General features: G+C 35.8%; 2 protein-coding genes across 14 annotated transcripts in view; one reads left to right on the plus strand and one right to left on the minus strand.

The window, feature by feature from the left end:
• eps8a (EGFR pathway substrate 8a, signaling adaptor) overlaps positions 1 to 13803 on the plus strand; it is a 95223-nt gene extending 81420 nt beyond the window's left edge. For 7 of the 10 annotated variants that reach the window (XM_088644747.1, XM_088644746.1, XM_088644745.1 and 4 more), the window contains 5 exons: positions 744 to 767; positions 1815 to 2049; positions 3420 to 3600; positions 5799 to 5931; positions 9889 to 13803. In XM_088644747.1, the coding sequence (XP_088500873.1) occupies positions 744 to 767; positions 1815 to 2049; positions 3420 to 3600; positions 5799 to 5931; positions 9889 to 9999 (684 nt within the window). In that variant the 3' untranslated portion in view covers positions 10000 to 13803. Of the gene's footprint in view, positions 1 to 743; positions 768 to 1814; positions 2050 to 3419; positions 3601 to 5798; positions 5932 to 7111; positions 7168 to 9888 lie in introns of all 10 variants that reach the window. The other 3 variants (XM_088644750.1, XM_088644753.1, XM_088644752.1) reach the window with 2 other exon arrangements.
• An 851-nt stretch (positions 13804 to 14654) lies between these two features.
• ptpro (protein tyrosine phosphatase receptor type O) overlaps positions 14655 to 21641 on the minus strand; it is a 65456-nt gene continuing 58469 nt past the window's right edge. For all 4 annotated transcript variants that reach the window (XM_088644744.1, XM_088644742.1, XM_088644743.1 and 1 more), the window contains 3 exons: positions 19379 to 19514; positions 19153 to 19274; positions 14655 to 18026 (listed from right to left, as the gene is read on the minus strand). In XM_088644744.1, the coding sequence (XP_088500870.1) occupies positions 19170 to 19274; positions 19379 to 19514 (241 nt within the window). In that variant the 3' untranslated portion in view covers positions 14655 to 18026; positions 19153 to 19169. The remainder of the gene's footprint in view (positions 18027 to 19152; positions 19275 to 19378; positions 19515 to 21641) is intronic.

Raw genomic sequence — 21641 nt, forward strand, 5'->3', positions numbered from 1 at the left:
AAGATTTTAATTTTGAATACCGTTTAAATGTTTTTATTGTTTATATTAATTGATAAAAAAGAGGGTTCCCATTAGCAGGTGTGGTGCATACATGAAAAAGTTTAATTGCAACAGACCATTTGATGGGGAACTCCAAAAGTCATGGTCTGGGTAGGAGTATCTAATTGTTACAGAACTAATTTATTATGGATGGCAATCTGACCACACAATTCTACATTGGCCAAGACTTGGGACGTGACAGCATTCCTGCAGGACAGTGCAAGTCCTCATGCTGCTCATGTAACAACAGCATTCAAACAAGATAAAAAGGTGACAATTCTGCCATTGATGCTGTACTCATCACACTTCACACCTGTTGAACATCTGTGGGATGAGCTGGGGTAGTGTGTGGCTCAGAGACCAGGGCTGTTCCAGGCAGTACAACAGAAATGAGTCCGAATCCCACAAGATAAAATGTCAGAGCACATGCTACAAAAAAGATTGTTTTCCAGATAAGTGTTTTTTTTCTTGCTGTTAAAAGCAATATGTTTCTTTGGATGCTCAGTAATTCTTTTTTGCTTTCCTCTTTTGTCCTCTTAAAAAAACAACACATCTACTCTAAACATTTGCTGCCTCTTCAGTAAATGAATTTTTCACCCCGAGAGAGTGTTTTGTAGTGTGTTTGCAGTGCTTTCAGTTATGATTTACAATTTTGTTTTGCTCATTTTTAGTTTTGTTATTATGTTTTACTTTTTTCCTGCAAGCAATTACTTGGGGAGCTATCAGAGGTAATTAAGATATTTCTGTGTAGATTAAAGAATATGAATTCATTTGTATGTATGTAAATGTACACGTTATCTTGTGATTCTAGCTAATCCTTGTAATCTAATACAGTAATGTATACAGTAGGTCAGAGGACATTATAAAGAGGTGATATTGCTCCAGCATGGGAGGTTACATAATGGTTGCCCTGTATTTACTGAGAGCTGTTAAAATTAATCAAATGCTATTGGTTCCAATGATTTATAATGCCTCACAGTATATAGTTATTCATTGCTAGTACAATGGGTATCCAAAGAGGCCTCTGTATCAAGAACTGTATCCAGAAATGGTACCAAAATATGATTTGAAGACATTTTTCTTCAGTAGATCCTTACTTCATTGAGCATACCTCTAACTGTCAAACTTAGCAGTTGTGGTTATGTGAAGCATACAACTATTTAACTGTATATTCACATTTATAATATGAAATTAGTAACTTAGTATTTAGTATATAGTATGTATTTCATATAATTTTACATAAAAGATTGTGTTTTTTTATAATTGCATTCTTTTATTTTTTGTGTGAAAAGTCTAGCCAGTGACATGTATAAGACTTTGACTTCTTGCGTAGAAGACTCAAACTGTTTACTGAAAGCAAGTTTCCTGGATATTTGCCAAAACTTTATTATTAAAAAGACATTGTTATTCTTGTAGTAATTGTAATGCTAGTTGGCACTAAGAATTTGAAGCACACAATACTGCTGTTACTTATCAATTTTAAGTTTTAACAGTGTGAAAAACACACGTACCTTATATTCTGGTATATTGGTGAGCCAAAGAACAAATTAAAATGTTTTTTTTTTTATCTATCAGTAATCTCATTTACTTCTGACAGTCCAAGTCCTCATGTTTCTCATGTAACAACAGCGCTCATACAAGAGTACAGGCATAATCATGTGTTTTGTTGGTTACACTGAGGTAAATATGTTGGAATTTTGAAATTGTGTGGCTTTTGTGACAGATTAGAAACCCTTCCATTCTTGATGTAGTTAAGCCATTCTTCTGTTCCACAGAAGCAGAAAACGGATTATGTTCCCAAACCAATGCACCCCATCCCTCCGGCCCCGTCTCCACCGCCTGCCGCCGCTCAGCCCCCCACTCCTCCCATGCCTCCTGCTGCTGTCCCCTTGTGCACGGGTCAGCGGTCCTCCTCCACGGGCGTCAGCCGGCAAAACAGCAGCAACTCCAGTGACAATGGCAGCATGAAGCTGAGGGACAGGCAGCAGGAGAAGCCGACCCCGGTCACCCGTGAGTCAAACTGCCAGTCGCTTCCAGAGGGGTAGAACTGCAGGAACAGAGGTCCGGCAGTGCTCCGCATCTCTGAAATCTGATTCCTCCGGGAACAGAAGTCCAACCACACGGCCAGAAAACACCTTTCAGTTTACTTTTCAAAGACAGCGAGTGATGAGTTAAGATTCCAGCTAGGCAATGGAGAAGTGGAGAAGTATGGGAAAAAATAATGGTTATGTGTCAGATTAAAGCAAGGGAATGGCAAAAAAATTAAGCATAAAGTTAATTGAACACTATTTGTCTGGGTGCAATGCAGCTCAGTTCATAAGAGTTGTTGTTCAGGATGTTCAGGGTAACAACCTTTCCAGCAGTTGTAAAGACTTTTGGAAGCACTGGCATGGACATAATGTGTTTAGGCTACATATCCACTAAGACAACATCTAAAAATCTTGAGATTAAAACTTTTAGCTCTAGCCAGAAAAACTTTGATTATGAATGCAATACACTATGTACAGTTCAGTAGTGTAAATCACATTGTTTTTAAAAGTCAAACCCTCAACCCCAACAAGCTGTCTGACTCTTGTTATAAGAGAGAGTTTGTCTCTCATCCTGCAGAACTCAAAACCACAATCCTGGGCAAAAGGGCAATTGCCCAATGCATAAAAATGAGATAACATGAGTACATACATACTGTATGTCTTTAAGGATATAGGTCCCATAAAAGCAATGAACCTGTCACAATGCTTCAGTAAATGTTGTGAAGAGGTTCAAAGATATGCAACCACTTAATACTGTCTTGGCAGGATGTACAGGAAGATGGACAGAATGCGCTGCTCTTGCTTTTTATTTTTGGTTTGTTTTTGTGATTCAGAAAGATAAAGATAATCTATAACCCATCATATTCAGAAATATCACTAAAGACACAGATGAAAACTCAAGTTTCATCTGTTGACTCACAGAAAAAGCTGTTTTGTCTCCTCTACAGTTTTAAAAAAGACATACAAAATAACTTATAAATAAATATAATTTATAAATGCTTTGTAGAACTGTCTAAAATATTAAGGTCATGAACATGAGGCACCATTTTTACTTGTCAGCTTTTAAAATAATGAGTCGTAGGTGCTGTGTGAGAAATCGTGTACATTTGGGAGTTTTCTTGAAAGCCAACATTTTTAGCTATTACTGTTTTTATTTTGAAGTGTTTCTTGGTTCAAAGAAAGGATTTCTTGACTGATTACACATTGCTTTGCTATGGTAGAGTTCATTTAGTTGATTTTTACAATTGTATTGTTTAAAAAAAATCATTTCTGCTTCTTGCTTCTTATTTCTTTTTATGCACAATCACAAAAAATAAAGTGTTAATTAAAAATGTACATATGGCCCTGCAGGCAGAAAATCCCATATGGAGGAGGTCCAGGATGAGCTGATGCACAGGTTGACCATTGGACGCAGCGCACAGAAGAAGTACCAGGTTCCACGTAGCACCAGCCTCCCTGCTGCTAATATCACTTATGACTCTTCCCCTGAGGAAGTGAAGGTGTGGCTACAGGCCAAAGGATTCAGCTCTGTGTAAGTTAAAGATTGTGTAAAATACCTTTAAGCCTTTAAGAAATTAAATGTCCAAAAGTCAGAAAAGGTAAAAAACAGTGGGCTTTAAAATCATTGTTCTAATCTGTTAAATTGAGACTATAAATCACTCTTTTACAAAAGATTACATTTTGTGCTTTTACAAAATTATAATTCAGTCTTAAGTTAGTAACATGACTTTTACTTTAACCTTTTTTGTTTTGACAAAAGTAAAATTCAAATGAAAATTAACAATAAGATCTTCCTTTCTTTGACATATAATAACACTGAATTTATAGAGCCTTTCATTTGAATACTGTAGTAGAGAAAATAAATGATTAATATCTTATCATTTTCTTTTGGAAATTATTCAAAAATATCTTTTGTGGATAAGTCCTAGTGTTTGAATTGTTTTTGCATCACTTTAACTGTAAGAAACTAACTGTTCTCTATCATAAGAACAGTTATAGATAGATCGTTACTTTATTGTCCACTGCCGTGGAAATTTGTCTTTGGCTTCTCCCACAGAAGTACAAAACACACAAGCAAAATATAAGAGTCACATAAAATCACAAGAAATCACAACAACAGTATGTGATATATTAATAGATGTATAAATAAATAGGTAGGGGGAATACATTCACATACATTCATTGAATAGTTTTATTGCTGTGAGAACAAAGGACTTCTTATAACTGTTTTTATTTGAATTTGGTTCCCTATAACATCTTCCTGATGGGAGTATTATGGGTGTGTGGAGTCAACTGTGATGTTTCTTGCTATTCTCAGAACTTTATTATGATATTAAATCCCTGAGCTGGGACTGTTGTTGTATATTTTCACAATCCTGGACAGTTTGGTTTTGCTTTTCATCCCCAGGTTTCCATACCAAACTGTCAAATAAATGAGTGGAAGCTACTAGCCAATTTGGTAGTTAGTAGTTAATTGATCTATGGATCTCATCTTGAAAGAAACCAGGATATTGGCTTCAACAACACAGCTGGGTACCTTGATCCACACTCCTACAGCCCTTTGTTTAAAGAAATGCCTCCTGTTCTTGGGATGAAATGCACTTCCACAAAGTTTCTCCTTGTGCCCTCAAGGTGGTGTTTCACTGTCCATTCTAGGAAAAAGAAAATCTGGCTTTTTCAGTGCCTTTGGGGATTTTGAATACTTGTATCAGGTCTGCATGTAGTCTTTTCTGTTGAACACTGAAAAGGTCTGTGCTTTCAGCCTGTCAGTGTAGAAAAGCCCCAGAATGTACTGTATTTAGTTGCTCTTCTCTGGCCAGTCAGCAATATATTGTTACAAATCGGGGTGTTACAAAATAGAAAAAATCAGAAAATTGACCAAGAAGGTTAATCAGTAAGTAAATAAACGTAAATAATCATAACCCCCATTTTGTAAGGATTTTGCCAAGAATATACCTGAGTGGTTAAAATAGAGGCACATTAGTTCTTTATTCTCTGGCACCTCTTAAGGTAATAATTCAGGCACTTGGATAAACAAATATTGATTAACAGTGACAATACACACAACGTTTATGTACAACACAAAGTTACCCTATATACAATAAAAGTTTACAGACAATGCATCACAGAGGTCTAATGCCCTAACAACCCAGAAAAATCCCAGACTCTTACCAAGTATTCAATTTTTAACATATGAAGGACAGAACAAGGCAAAGCTGCCTTCTGAACTAAATGGAATACAACTTGTGTATAAATCACTCTCTATTCAAACAAAAATGCCACAAAATAAATGGGAACCTATTTCCCTATTCTAAACTGTATCCACAAACCAGGAGAGCTTGTTTTTAACTTAGGGTTTCTTTATTTAGGAAATGAGAGTTGCCTAGCAACTATAGACTAGCAAACTCTCTTAGCAAAATTCAAATACTTAACCCCAATCCGGTATGTTTCAGATAATATGGACTAGGACCTCTCAACTGGCACATGCTTTATATTCTGTGTCCTCCTGTCTTGCTCTCTCTCTGTGTTCTGTTCTGATTTATTCCCTTGTATCTCCCTGTCTTTTATCCTACACCTTTGACACTCTTAATCATTTACGCAGAACTTAATCACCTAAAGTAAATCAGATTATTTTGATCAGTGTGTCTCACACCCAGCATAACTAAGTAAACATCCCTTGGTTTGAAGCTCTAAGAAGTGAATGAAATCCATTCTGTCGTGTTTTCTCAGAACTATCAACAGTCTGGGAGTTCTCACAGGTGCCCAACTCTTCTCCTTGAACAAGGATGAGCTGAAGACAGTGTGTCCTGATGATGGGGCGCGAGTATACAGCCAAGTCACTGTACAGAAGGCGGCTCTGGAGGTACGTTTTCCTCCGTCTATGATGAACTATTAAAACCTGACATGCTCTATTGTCTTAAATTAGCAAGAATGTAAATACTTCAACATGCAATATGATGGAACAAATCAAGTTTGTGACTTTGCCCTCTGTATTGTCTTAAAGGATATAAATGTCACTTTTTGTGAGTCCCTTTTCTTTGGTATCATTATATAGTTATTACCCAAATATGCTCCCACTAAGAAAATTATATAATATGATATAATTTAAATATAATATAATATATAATATAAATGATATAATATCCCCTTGGTACAAATAATTATAAATAATACAGGACTATTCACTGTTTTCAGAGTCTTTACATACAGTATGTACTGTTTGATTAAAACAACAAATGGTTTTCACCCAAAGTTGTTATATTTAAGGCAATTTTATAATTTTAGGCTTGAATTTTTCTGACCTATTTTTTCAAAACTTGACTAGAGGTAAATTCATTTTCTGGCAAAATTAAATAAAGAGGCATTGTCATTTACTGGTTGTATGTTATCAGTATGAGGCAATATATGATACCTGGCAAAAGCAGGGGTCAGCTTGCTTTAGCCAAAAAAGGCAAGAGCACAATGTAACACTTTAATGCTGACCAGTGTGTCATCAAGCTAACATTCAGTGAGGTAAAAAGGGCCTATGTAATCCAGGAAGATTGTCCTGTTTTCCAGCCTAAAGGCTTAGAGTTATTTTAAGCCTGGATCATAAAATAATTGACATGGACCTTTGCTTATCCCCTGTCATATCACTTTAAATATGAGAAAATGAAAAAAGTAATCAATATGAGAATTCAGGCATTTCAGATCTAAATGTCTACTCTGTTCAAATCATTTAGGTATTCTAACCAATGATGGGTTGTGGAAAATTGTTCTTGTGAATAATAAATTGAACTTTGCACTGTGGTTACCCATGTAAATCTATTTACTTTCTGGATCTAAAATCTTGATCTTGAAATTTAGTGCCCTGCATCTATGAAAATCAAGTAACAGCAATAATGCAATGATTTTTCCTGTCATTTTATTTAGTTGCCATGCGTTTGTGGCTGTGGGCATCTGTGTACAGTAGGTGCTGATACTATGTGGGAGAGTAGTAAAGATAACATGTCCCAGTGCTCGCATGGCCTTGGGTTTCTGTGGTATCTATCTCCTATTTACAGGTGTTCTGCTGATTCCACTTGGCAACTCTTCAGATTCCATTCAAAAACCTTTAAAGGTATCATGTTACAAAAAGACAGGTGGATTTTCTATGTTGGCCAGGTTTTTATAGATGGTGCACGGACATAATTTGTATGGTCAGTAGTAATTACATATTTAATCGAACATTTTATCTTTTAGCTTTCAATAAATTTCATCCACTTATAGCATTGCGTCTGGACAGGTCAGGTGACTAAATGCCAATATATCCATCAACATGAGCAAAATACAATCCTTTGTGGGAAATCTGAGGTCCCTATTAATGAGTCATACATCCTATTGGTTATGCATTTACTTTGCAAAACCTGAAATTTATTTTTGTGTTAGTGACATCTTAACTTTTTGGAAGGGAAAACATGAATTAGGTGGAGATATTGCAACATTGGCATAGTTTGCTTTAATTATTGGAGAAGATGAACTAAAACATTATACAGAGAAGCTCTGAAATAAATTTGAAGAGGCTCTTCTTTAAACAAAACAAAAACATTTCAAATACAATGTTGTCAAAATTTCAGTATGTTCCTCTGCACTTGAACTGTGAACAACTGTGGACAATGACAGACTTATTTACCTCTTTATTGCTGGAATATATACAGTATACAGTATACTCACAGAACTACTTTTGCAGCAAGATAAAACTATACATATAATTAATATGTTTTTTATCTATAGAATAATATGTTCTGTGACATATATAGACTAATTCAGCAACAAATAAATGCACATTTTATTCATAGCTTACACAACATTGTCATTCCGGAAGATTTTGCTTTTATTTATCCTAAATGTAAAGAATCTGGCCAACAGAGATTGTCTTTTTGTCTTTTACTATAGAAATAAAAATAGTTTGTGTTTATTCAGCTAGTGTCCATAGCCTAGTTTTACCTTGTTTGTAGTAGTTACTTCATCCTCAAATAGAGTCATGGAGTCCAGAACCCAGTAGGTAATTCTTAGCTTGCATCTTCTGTTCTCATTCTTCAGTCTTTAATGGTAAACCATGACATTTCAGTCAACATTTTTTTGTTTGGAAGGAAAAAAATGTTTCGGTGTAACTTTGTTTTTCGAAACGGCAGTCTTCAAAGTTGTAGAATACCATTTTATTTTTTCTTATTACCAGTTTATTGTTGTGTTCTGTTCTTGTTAATCCACCATTCCAGGAGGACAGAAAAGGCCATGAGTCCCGTAATTCTAACGTTATGGGACTAACTGTGATGTAAGGTGTAGCATAGGACCTGTCTGTAGTATCTAGTATCATGTTGTAGTAGTACATAAAAATACTTGCCATGCTGTTCAGAAACTGAGCATTATAACTACCTTATTGTTGATTCTTAGTGGGTTTGAATGAATATCAAAAAAAGATTAAAAATTTGAAAGGGTTGCAGACAGACCAAGTTCAAGCGAAGACCACCTTAAGGCTCAAAGATTGGAGACCATAGGCCAAATATTGAGGGGAAGATTCACAGTCATAAAAAAATCAAAGATATACTGTTTAACCTGAGAGTTTCTCCTGATTCACTCTTTCGTTAGCGTAAGAGAGTGGTTTGAAAGATTCTGAATATAAAAATAGGGAGAAACTGATGAAAAAAGTGTTGTCTCAAGCTGCTTCCATATGGAAGTAAGAGGCAAGTCACAGTGATTTTATTGTGCCATTTCTTAATTATGCTTTATCCTTTGGATGGTGTATAATCTAGGTTTTGTGCAGAACTTTCTCTCCTGTTTTTGATTTAGTATAACCTGAAATTTCCAGTGGTTTGGCTTAATCTCATTATACTATTTGTACGAGATTTGATTTGAGTGTAATTTTCACTTGAGATTTGCATGGATATAATGAAGCGGAGCTATATAAGCCATTAGAAAACAATATTTTCTTATCTTTTCCTTTATGGTTGCCATGGTCTTTTAAAGAATTTGTTCCCGTTCTTCCAGAGTATAACCCTGTAACTGGCTCTCAGTTTCAGTTTAGAGCATTAGGTGTGAATCCTCCATATTATTCAATTGTGCAGTTCATCTCATTTTAATTTTATGTGTTTGTCTTATTATTGTCAAATGTTGGTTAGGTAGTATGACTGCCTTCTTATTTAAAGCTAAAAAAATACAAATTGTATTATATCGTTTTATAAATATTTAATAGCAAACACTATACATTAAATTAAATCTCCTGCTTAAAAATAAATTCATCTTTTTGTTCAATGTACATTATCTCTAGGTTACCCATCAATTTTTAAGTCTGTTTTAACGAAAAATGCATTGTTTGAGATTTACCTGGAAATGGACCACTAAAATGACAGATCTAGTACTGAGTTTCTTAAATAATTGTTAAATATATAAACACCACACAATTATTTAGTCTACCATGATGAAAGATAAGCAAAAATGTTTTAAAATTCTGTGTATGATGGTAGTCTTTTTTGCCGGATGGGACTCATTATTCTAAATTGAATGCCATTATTTTTTTACTTTGAAGTCTGAATAGTTAAAAGTTAAATAGTTAAAAGATGTTTGGAATATCCTCTTAGCAGCTAATCATTTTGGCCTTCAGCCTCCCGAGGATATGATCTGAAGATTTTTTTTGCCTTGACATTGTGCAAGATATTTTTTATATTTTAAGGAACATCATAGATGAGGAAAATCAAAGAGACATTTTCACATCTCTGATTTCTGTAAGACAGCAGGGGTGCTCTTAGCAGTTTATACCAAAGATGGATATGTTGTAAAACATCGTTTTTCTCTCTTTTTGCAGAGAAGCAGCGGGTCAGAGCTGCAGGAGATCATGCGGAGACGCCAGGAAAAAATAAATGCAGCAGCATGCGACTCTGGGGTGGAGTCGTTTGATGAAGGCAGTGGTCACTGACTTGCTGTGAGCTAACACTGGCCCTCCTGTATGTTGTATTCCAGGACACAACAGAGCGGACCTTGGACTTCACAGAGATCATGCGCCGCCGTCAAGAGTTAGCAGATCAGTGATACAACTAAAATACTCCCAGAAATCAGTCTTACTGTTGTGAACTGGATACACTAGTCACATGCTGTACCAAAACTGCTAAAAATTACAGAATTGAATATTCAGATCATATAGAATGAAGGCAAGTGCTCTTGTTTGGAGAAAAAAGCAAACAGACAAAAGTTTTGGCTTTTTTATTCACAAGTAAATGCCTACAGCATAAATCTGATACAGCATTTCTGCTTCCACTTTGAAATAGATTGCCTTTTGGAAATTCCCATGGCCCATCCTCTAAAGAGAGAGCAAATATAATGTGCAATGTACGTGCTTCACATAGGCATCTTTGACCCATTAAACAGAATGGAACCATAGCTTCTGAGTAATGTGGAAAGAGATAAAACAAAGATTACTTTAGGGTATTGAGTGTGAATAATTGATTGTAAAAGATAGTTATTGTTTTCATTTTGTCCTTTGGCAAAAAGAAGATTATATTTATGTATATGCATTAATGAATGTACTTATTTGGTTTAATTTTATTTTAAGAATTGCCAAATTAATACTAATTGTAAATTTAAGCAGACTTGGGGAGGGTGTGGGGCAATAATGTAGTGTTTTTTCTTTTTTAAAATGACTGATGGAAAAAAATTAAATATATTTGACAGGAGACACCTTAGTTTCACAAGTCCTTTAGATAGTGCCTGCTTTATTTTTTATAGATGCAATATAGCCTTTTATTTTCCTTAGTTCCTAGGAAACGTTTCTTACACTTTTCTTTCCTAGTTTGGCTGATTTCCTTGACTGTTTCATCACCCTAATAATTATCACAAATACTCTCGTGTAACGATCTTGTGCTGTAATGTGAAGATGTAGACAACTAGACGAAGAAGGAAAGGTTTGCATTTATCTATAGTGTGACAATTTAAGCTTGAGGATAGTAGGCATTTCGTAGTGTCAGACTGGACATCTGGCAGAATCACGTTTTGCAATGTTCGTATTATTGAAATTTCACTGGGCTGAGCATTTTATCTGGTAAAATATCTTTATAAGTTATACTGACCACAAGCCTCCATATTTTCACTTATTTCTACAAATCATGCTGGTCTGACATTTCAAAAAAACTTTATCTTACTCTTTTTTCACAATATACTTTTACAGTAAGGCAAAGTTGTTCCTTTTTGCCTCATCTTCTGGGGACCTGCTTTCATCTTCATAATGTCCAAAGATTAGGATTGTTCTTTCTGAAGAAACATCTAAAGGATTCTTCAGCTGCATTGTGAATGTTATTTTATACGAGATGGTTTTAAGCCCCATCCATCTTACGTTAAGACATCACTGCACACAAAGAACAGTTTGCCTGTTCTTACAACGAGGCATTAGTACTGTAATATCAGAAATCCCAGGGTTTACTGTAATTCAAAAGACATTATCTGAAATCTGATTACTGAAGTTATTGTAGAAAAAAAAGAAGAAAGAACAATCATTGGAAGTTATTTTGATCAAAGATACCTCCGCACTGACAGTATTTAAGTAAAGATTGGTCAGATGCATATAAGAAGAAAGATTAGTCTTTATAGATTTCATATTAAAAAATGTTACCATCTATAGGTTGAATAATTGCTAATATATCAGTTTTTTTATGTTCTGGGAATGTTAAAAAAAATATTTAACGAAGAAAACTAAATGAACAGATTGCAAAACATAAACAGTGTTGTTGTGCGATTTCCTTCCATATGTAATACAATGTTTTTTTCATTCAAAACATTTGATACAATTTCAGGAGATTTTAGTGACCTTTCAATAATTAAAGTAGTTATTAAATGTAATGGATATTATGTTGAGCATTTACAGTATTTATTCTATATTAAATAAGGTGTGGTGTACAAAAGAAAATTACACTACTGTGGATATTTTTAAAATGTACATTCAGTATAATTGTCTCTACCTACAAGTAATGCTATTGGAATAAAGTAAGTGCGGTGATAAAAATAGTTATATGAAACATTCAAGATTATTTTTTCAAGCTTCTCAAGTACTCATATATGCTGTGTTTGCATATTAATCATTGCTATTCACAGGAAGGCCTCTGAATGAAAACAAGGAAGTGGTTTTAAAATGTATCAATGTGGAGGAATTGCATATTTTTCTGAATATACAGTAAAGCAAGAAAGCAACACTGTATAATGTTTTAGTAATAGGTATGTTTATCCAAAGGCTTCTGCTGTTACAATTTAACATTTCTTGGAAATATATGCATTTATTGGGTTGTCAGTTTCTTTTAGGAAACAGTTCATAAGGGTATTTTGTACAATATAATGGTTTCCCTTCATACCATATACTCTGTAAAATATTTTCAAGAGAGTGTTATGTTACTGTTATACTCCAAGATAATGACTGAAAAAAAAGTCTGAGCACATACAGTAAGTACCCCCAAAACTTTTTAAGTTTGAAAAAAGGTTATGAATTCAAAATGCCTGGCAATTCAATAACATGAAGTAAAAAGTAAAGAAAAAAAATGTTTTAAATACAGCCTTCTAATCTTAAAACCAAAGTTAGTTTAATATATTTATTCTAGGCTAAACAATATTTTAAGGCTTTTTGTTACCTGGTTCTGCCCTAGTTGTAGTTACTTTGTTTTCATGTGTTGTTGGTGGCATTGCTATTAGCAGTGGGCCTGGTTAGTTCCTTCATGATTGCTTTATATTCATGTCCACATACAGTACATAGCACTTTGATGTGACCTAGCAATATTTGATTTAAGTGTTTGCTAGATGTGCTACATTTTTTTACTGAGTAATAGCATCTGGTTTGTGCCAGTGGATAGGTCATTGCTTCTGTCCTAGCCAATACTAGTCCAGTTTTGAAAGTTATTCTTGACCTTGGTTTAAAAAGAACTCCTTCTTAGATGTCAAGATAAAGTATTTGTGTTTGTTTGACTCACATTATTTAGCTAATTGCCTAAAACGTTACCAGATCTTTCAATTTTAAGTGTGCTTAGTTTATCAAGCATGTATTAATCACTGCAAAATTGAAATTATATCACAAAGACTGTACCCAATGATTAAAACAGACCCATTCTTTCATAGTACAGCAGTACTATTGCATAATGTTCAGTGACTTTTGTTTTAGACGCAAATACACTGCCAGTACATAATTGAGAAAATGAAGGTTTCTAGTTATCCTTTGAGAGTTGATAGTGCTCATGTTTACTGTTCTTACAGACTCTCCCCATTCCTTCCATAATAGTGGATGCATTCATCGGATGTTGTCTGAATTATTTTTCAGTTTCTAGGAAACCTAACCACACAGTGTACATTTAGAACTCTTCTTATATGCATCTGTTTTCCTAAGACTTTCAAAGTTGTTTTCTTGCCATACTTATTTTTGTTATTCTTGTATTTTGTGCTTTTGTCTTGAAACAAAATACACCTTGTTTGAGTGGACAGCTTTCTCTTATTTAAATTTTTAACAATTTAAAAAGTTAACAAATTTAGAAAATATTTTGAAAGAATAGGTTGCTATTTTGTGTTGTCCTGCCCCCCTCTAAAAAGATGTGCAATTGTAGTCTTAATGTTGTATGAGTTACATACTGTAAATGTATATTTGAGGAAACAATTCAGCACATGTAGTATAATACATAATTGTACTTGTATAGTTTTCATGGTGCCTTTTTCATATGATCCTGCTGAAATTCTGCAATAAACACTATTCTAAAAATGTTTTTTTTTTATTATTAAGAAGAAAACGTTGTAAAAGAACCATTATATTGATGTTGGCTTCATCACGTACTACATTGAAATGTAATGGATTTTTATTACGTTTAATAAGTGTGGTGATGAACCCTAGGTTTTTCACACTAGTAAAAGACTGCCCTAATAGTCAACCCCAAGGCCTGGAGACAGTGATGACTAGAAAATATAGAACTGACCACATTTTTAGTGACTTGGTCAATAGGAACAATTCGAGTAATTGGACTACAAAGGGGTACTTTAATATGTATGAAAAGTTTCGATTTAAAAAACGAATGCAAATCCAAACATACAAAAAATAAACATATTTTTGAAAAAGTTAAAAAATGTTCACTTGATTACTTGAGCATGTTCTGAACATTGATTTGATATTGGTAACAAAACTGGAGTTAAAAATAACATTTGCATACAAAGGATAGATGTTAAAGCCTTTATCCATAACTGTACGAGAAAACTGAAGATGTGTAATCTGTTAAATTGTTAAACTGTCTTAACAGTGTAGTATCATAAAACTTCTTTTCTCAAAAATAATCTTAATCAATTTTAAGAGAATAAAAAGGAAGCCATGTTTGGGTCCTGCTGGACCTAAGAGTCTTCATCAGTTTCATCAGACTGTTAATAAAAGTGGTTCTATGTGTAGAGATGTAAAAAAATTAGCTTGCCAAGGACTTGTCTCTAACCATGGATAACAGATTATATTCTCTAGTTTGTTGCTTCTCCATGATTTCTGTCTCCAAGCCTTTTCACTATAGTAATATAAAAATATTACTGAAACATTCAATATCTTAGTAGAAAAAAAACATTATTTTTTCATAAGAATGATATTCAAACGTTTATTTTTTTTTAAAGAACACGTTAAAACTTTGTGAAAAGCAACCATTTCTACTGTTTAAAGCAGTAGATATCTTTCCAGTGACAAAATGCACAAGAATGGCACCAACAACAAATACAGTTGGAATCTGACACACGAGTAGGGAGAACTGTGAAAAGTGTACCTACCTGTACAGTATACAGCTATCTCTCTTTATGGTCTGAGTAAACAAATGGATGTTTCTTAAGCACCACTGAATTCTCGACCCAGAAGAAATTACACATAAACAGTGGGAAGAAATGCCTACAGTACAATCTTTCAGTTTAACATTAGCATCTGACATTTTTTAGCTTTCTTTATCCAGACACCATAAATAATACCAGACCTGAAGGACAAAAAGTCAAGACAGCACTCCAAAACAGCCTTTTTGCTGTGTATCTCCAGAGAATTCATATTTATCTTTCTCTGTTTTGAGAGGTGAATGATAATTTATAGGATACTTTCAGATAATAGATCATGTAAAACTGCTCATACAGGCAATAAAAAATGATAACATTTTTTAAGCCTATATTTCTGTATTTTATACTGGTTAAAAATTAAATATCCTCAACAAAACTAATTAGGGCTGGGGTTATTCAGGATTTTAAACCAATGTTTCTAGTTTTGTAGGTAAACCCCTAGCAATGCTGCAACCCATTCATATAGCTAAACTCTGTACATCACTCAAGAATACAGCAACAGCATTCAAACTGAAGAGCTACCTAGTAATCTAGTAGTTACAGAGGTCTAACAACTATTCCATGCTGCTTTATGTAATAATTGCATTAGAAAGATTACAAGGGGCATTTTAAAGCATGAACAGTACCACAGAGGTTTAAAAAGTTATGAGAAATGGGTGTTGTGCACCTGGCTTATAGCGGATATTAAGAAAGGCTGTGCTAGAAAATCCCAAAGTGGCCCATAACTAAAAAAAACAGTATGCCCTGGCGTGTGTACTATGAACAAGAATTGAAAAGGCGAGTGGAGTTCAGAGATCAGCACCACTTCAAGCAATAGCATTTTTCATGGACAGGGCATCCATGTGGCAGGAGGTATGAAACATTTTCACTTTCTGGAGGGGTTCTGTACTCTCATCATGTGGTTTCACTTTCCCACTTTCCTTCAGGTAAAACATCAGTTTCACTTCTGTATGTATATCTCCCACTTTCACCACAGACAACGATGATACCTGCCTTGCACAAATTGCTGAATGCTAATGGGATTGAGCAGCAATCTAAACTACTATAGGGTGAAATATTGTGACACACAATATTTGCTAAGTCACTGCTAGAGGGACTCAAAGCACCAGGAAGTTGGCTCACTTCTCATCTCTTACAGCAGCTTGGGAATGCTCTTATAAGCTTATGGCCAGCAGCTGCTCCCACTTGGGGGAGCAGTGATACAAGATGCCCACTTGTCTGATGTCTGTGGACAGATGTGACCACCAGAAAATGGCACAGCCTAGGTAGCTCTGAAATATGTCTGATGTGATGGTCCAGGGCCTTTTGCAATTCTGCCTCCGTGTACAGTGGCATTATCATCCTAATTACTTTATGGGCTTTCTTTTATGAGCTGGCTCGTTTATTAGTACTAGAAGGCATGAAATATGATTGGTCTAATCCATTTTTCCATTCACAACATCAATTGAGGCTGATTTTGCTTTTTTTCTGAGAAATATGTTTTATTTGCAGTAAATACCCTGTATCCCCCAGTGTAAGGGTGCTACAAACATATCTTCCAGCCAATGATGAATTGAGTAATTTTTCCCAAGTCTTAACTTTTTTCTCCTTCTCTAAATATGTACTCTGTCCCTTTGGTCCAGCAAAATATTGCTGTGCTTCCTGTTGGTGTTTTATTTATCTGCCAACCACTGTTTGTAAGCCCTTGAGGCTCTCCAAAATGACATTAGCCACATCTGCTGTTGGCTTCATTGATACATAAGAGGAACACACACTCTCAATCTGCCTTCTTTCACACAGCAAAGTACGGAAAGGGCCTGTAAAATAAGAAAACTTAATATTTTATACGTTTAAATGATTCATTTTTAGAGTAGTGTTGTTTGTGCGTGCATATCCTAGTAGTAAGACACCATCTGAAGAGACCTAAAATGCTGCAGTGCTTTCTGTCCTGCTAGTTCTTTGTCCCAAAAGCACCAGAAATAGTGTAAACCGAACTTTTAAAGGTATACATGGGTGTCTCTAGATTCACATCAACAAGTTACGATAAATCCCAAGAACTCCAAAACATACACAGAGAAAAACACAGATGCTCAGTAGAATTAAACATATTCTCACTGGTATCCCAGTTCAGCTTGGGAGAATGTAGCTTTAATTTAAACAGTTGCTTAGTTCCGCCTATCCAGCATCCTTTCCAGTTGATCTTTTGACATGTAAAACCTGCCAAATCAAAAGTTTACTTGCCACAGATTCTGAACATGCGAGTTATACTGAACTATGTTCATTTGTTTGTCGTTCATGTCAAACTATATTTGGCACACCAATGCAGTCGTCATGCTATGCAACTGACAAGGCAATTTGGCAACAGACATAACTGTTTAGCTTCTCGAGGAGACTAAGTGCACCATCAATATCCCAGACTATCTACAACATTATATAATTCTTACAGTATCTATACAGTACATGTTGCTGTGCCTTATGGAATATAAGTTTCCACTATACTTCGGTGGCAGTGTTATTCCTTCGTCTGTTCATGTCACACTAAGCATCCCACTCCATTTTACAATGACAGTATACTGTATCACAAAATATGTGACTACTAAACCTAGTTTGTGAAATTAGGTTAATGTGTGAAAAGGTCATCCATATTGTTTAAATGATCATATTACAACCTAGAAACTACATTTTAAAATTGTTAAACTAATCCTGAGATAAGGTAACTAATTATAATCTGTTCATACTACTAAACAAACCTCCTTAACAGTAATCACTTCCTATTCAACTTGTATGTAAAGAGATAACTTATTGCCCTTTTTGATTTTCAAAAGATGAAGGCAACATCACTACTACTGGAAGGGCAGGTGTTGCGCTAAACAAGTGGTGTGTTGTTGACCATCTTGATCATCGTTCTCTTCCTTGTAGGCAACTATTTGGTCCAGCACTGAGGAGAACAGGAGGAGCGGGACGAGTACAACATGGTCAAGTCAGGTTCTTTAAGGCAAAGCTCCTTCCAGTGCTTCCACAACTCCAAACAAAAAGTCTCTTGTCTCTTTGTTGTTGGTTTCTTGTTTTTGGCATTAATGGCAGTTGGAACAAAAAAACCTTTCTTGGCTGAAAGCGAACAGTAAAGCCTGAAGCAAGGGAAGGCAGGTGAACCATTTAAATCTACAAGAGAGAAAAGAGAAAAAGAGTGCAATGTAAGAAACTCCTCCCTTATAACAGCTAAACAGTAGAAGTGTTTTCTTTTCTTCTCTTTTCAGCGTGGAATAAACCTTAACTTGTTCCTTTGCAACCTATGCATGCTGATGCAGCTACAGTACCTACTTCAACTATTTTTAATGAAGCCTCATTGTCGAGCATTTGGCTGTCAGGATCATAGTGGTTGCACACAAAACAGAGAATCGAATCAGCAGAAAGTCAAACTGTCTCCCTCTCCAAGGGATTGTCAACTAGCCAAGAGATAAGTAATAAGCATGGGCACTGATGTTGGTTCCACCGCCACGCTCAATGTGATTCAGCATGATGTACAATCAAATAAGTACAAATTGTGTAGCAGACATTTCACCCCACAAGTGGTCAAACATGATCTGCATGCTGAGTTAACAAGTAAATAGTATTTGTTGGTAAAACTGTCTCAAAGTCGATATGAATTAAATTCAATCACACTCATTCAAATCAGCTGTTTAGGTGACAGCACAGGCTACGGCGCAGCAAGTCCTCCAAAGATATTCCTGGAATTTCTTTTAGGTGTGATTTACCATACAATTACCACCAATGTAAATGATAGAGCGAGTTTGCATAACTAGATAATGATTCTGAGTGTATTTTAGTTGGTTGGCAGGTTGCTCGTTTTTGCAATACTTAGATAAAGCATTGAAAAATTGTCAGCTTGTATGTGTCAGTTTCATTAAAATATTTAATATTTATATGGTAGCAACATTCACCTGGCCTAAAGCATGTCTCCAATGTAATAGGGTCGCTTTTGTGTCACTGGAGGTTTTGTTGCCTCCTTCTGAATCACAGGCTATGATGACAATATGTCGCTATGCATACATTGAAACTTCGTCTATTTGTAGTGTATCTTGGAGGTTGTACATGTAACCATGTACTTGGTAGTTTCATTGTGGTTTGAAATGCACTCATTACTACCAATTCATTTTAACCCCGAAACATAAAAATAGTGTTGCAGTTTCCCTTTAATTTCTTATCCTTCAGTGTAAGTAGTTTCTTACTAAACTACTCTAATTACATATATACATATGCATATATATCGACATTGCTTGATACATACGCTGTAAGACACCACATTTAGGATTTGCTGACATTCTCATATATGATGTCACCAGCACTGATCTGCTGCTTCTTCTTTTTCCACATCAGCTGAACACACTGATGGATGAAAATATACTGCTCCTGCAAAGGCACAGTAGGTAAATTGCATTAAAATATAACATTTCAACTTGTAACCAGCATGGATTAAAGAAAAGTTACTCTGGGCCAGGAGCAGGCAGATTTACCTCTGTTTGGACCATTGAGAGTCTGTGAGATCGCATCTCTGACACAAGTCCCAGAATATCTACATACTCATGTTCTTGTATGTGCTGCATTAGACGATCTAGAGCTATGAAAGTTCCTGTTCGTCCCACACCAGCACTGCAAAAAGAGACAATAGCATTTACACTAGCATTTCATTTGTTTCTTACAAAACATTGATCGTGGTCAACTTCAGAAGTTTGCAAACCACGTGAATATAATTCAGCATTTATAAAATGTTTTTGCAATGAACAAACCAGATGATTAGGGTGAGTTTTGATTCTGATTTTCTTTCCCCCTTGCCTTCCTCCATGTGTTTTTATGCTATATCATAAAAGAAGATTAAAAAAAAGTAGAAGAAGCAGCACACTTTAATTCTCTTCTTATTTATATCAACCTTAATTGCTGAGCAGCAGCAACCAGCAGGTGAGAGGAAGTCAAGTCAAGCCGCTGATGGAGTCTTCCACAGTTTTATAACCGTGACAAAAGAGGTGGCGTGCTTAAAACTTTGGCTTTAACTCACCTGGCTGAGGAGATGACACTGCTGTTTGGAGATCAGTGCTATCACATCCCCACAAAAGAATCCACAAAATACCAGCACACATTTCGAATACTGAGCTAAATGCAAGTCAGTTCTGCTCCAGTTTCACCGGAACGAGAAGAACGTGTGTGTAGCGTGGAATGAACAAGAAGAGTGTAGGATGAGGGCTTCAGCTTGTTTGAAGGAGTCGATTCATATACGCAGTGCATGAGAAGCACGTATGATTAGGGTGCCAAAAGGTGAGCTGGCGAACATTTGGCAACACTATAGCATCCATCAGCAGGACCTAGCGAGGCTAGCTTGAAAACAGAATTCTGTGGTGGGCAGCAGCAAACATTGCAGTGACCCGGAAACTGGAAGACAGTGACCGCTTGCTGGACAGAACAGATGAGAATGCATTCCGAGCTGAACCACCCCCAAACAAGAAATATCAGCCACATCTGTGGCTGAAAGCTTTAAGAGAGAGAAGAGTCGAGGGCTAACACATATACCAACTGGACACTAGAACTGGTGGAGATAAATAGGTGAGGGGGGACTCATCACTTTAGCAACCTTGGTCTGAGTGCAAGAGTGCGCAAGATCTGGAGGCCGACTGTCCCATTGTTCTCGGACCCGTAGGGAGGAGTGGGAACCGGCGACCAGGAGCTCCTAGGGGGAACAGTAAAAAAAGGAATAGGGGAAAGGAAAGAGATGGAATAGGCTGGAGCTGTATGTGCAGTGGCTTTGAGCCTCAACCAGAAACGGGAAAGAAAGGGGGAGGAAGAATGGAGTGAGAGAAGAGAGAGAAGGAAAGGGAAAGGAGAGATGAAACTACTGCAGAAGTTCACAGCGTCTGGAAAGCTTGGCGACATCAGGAGCACTGAAAGAAAAATGCAGGTGACTTCGTGGTAGCAGAGCCACTTGTTTCCCTGAAGGGTCGATGCTGAAGAGGCGAGAAAGTGACTCCGTTCTTCACAGGAGAGGAACGCAATAACAGTAAGGTTCCAGCAGCACGAAAGAGTGCAAAACAGGTCTGTCAGCAATGAAGCGAAATGCTGAGTACTAGAAAAGAAGTGTTCAGTGTCACATGCAGCAAGGGTGTTTTATGAGTGTGGAAGCAGAAGTGAGAGATTAGAATTCGACTTCCACTAAATAATTTTGTCTACAAGCATATACAAATAAACTACCTTCAACACATTAAAATAACATTATATTAATTTTTTTCCCATCAAATCTGCATCAAACCTTATTACCAGATCAAAAATGTCAAAATATATGTCCAATTTAATTACTGAATTAATAAGCAAAACTCCTGATTTACTCAAATATCCTGCAGGTGGGGAGAGCTGGGGTTAGTCCCATTAACCATGTTATTAATGGTATTTATGCTCTTGCTTCAGCATTTTTAGTTCTAAATAACATTTTTTAACCTTTTCCACGATACATGCGAGAACTGAGACTATGAAAACTTCAGGAACAGTTTAACGTTTCTTTAATTTCATATTACATCGCTCACATTCATGAGCATTACTCTCATAACAGGTCTACATATAACACACATCAAATGCTTTCCTGACAGTAACTGAATAACTAAAGCATAACCCATAAACAAGTTAACTCTTTGTTAACCAAGCTACTGTATGCCTTTACTGTAGAGACAAATGCAGGTGAGGTGAAGTAGATCTCTGAAATGTAGGTGCACAAGTGGGTGCCTGCATTTATGCCCA

The sequence above is a fragment of the Lepisosteus platostomus genome, chromosome 9, assembly GCF_059453375.1.
Source record: "Lepisosteus platostomus isolate fLepPlt1 chromosome 9, fLepPlt1.hap1, whole genome shotgun sequence".
Classification (NCBI taxonomy): Eukaryota; Metazoa; Chordata; class Actinopteri; order Semionotiformes; family Lepisosteidae; genus Lepisosteus; species Lepisosteus platostomus.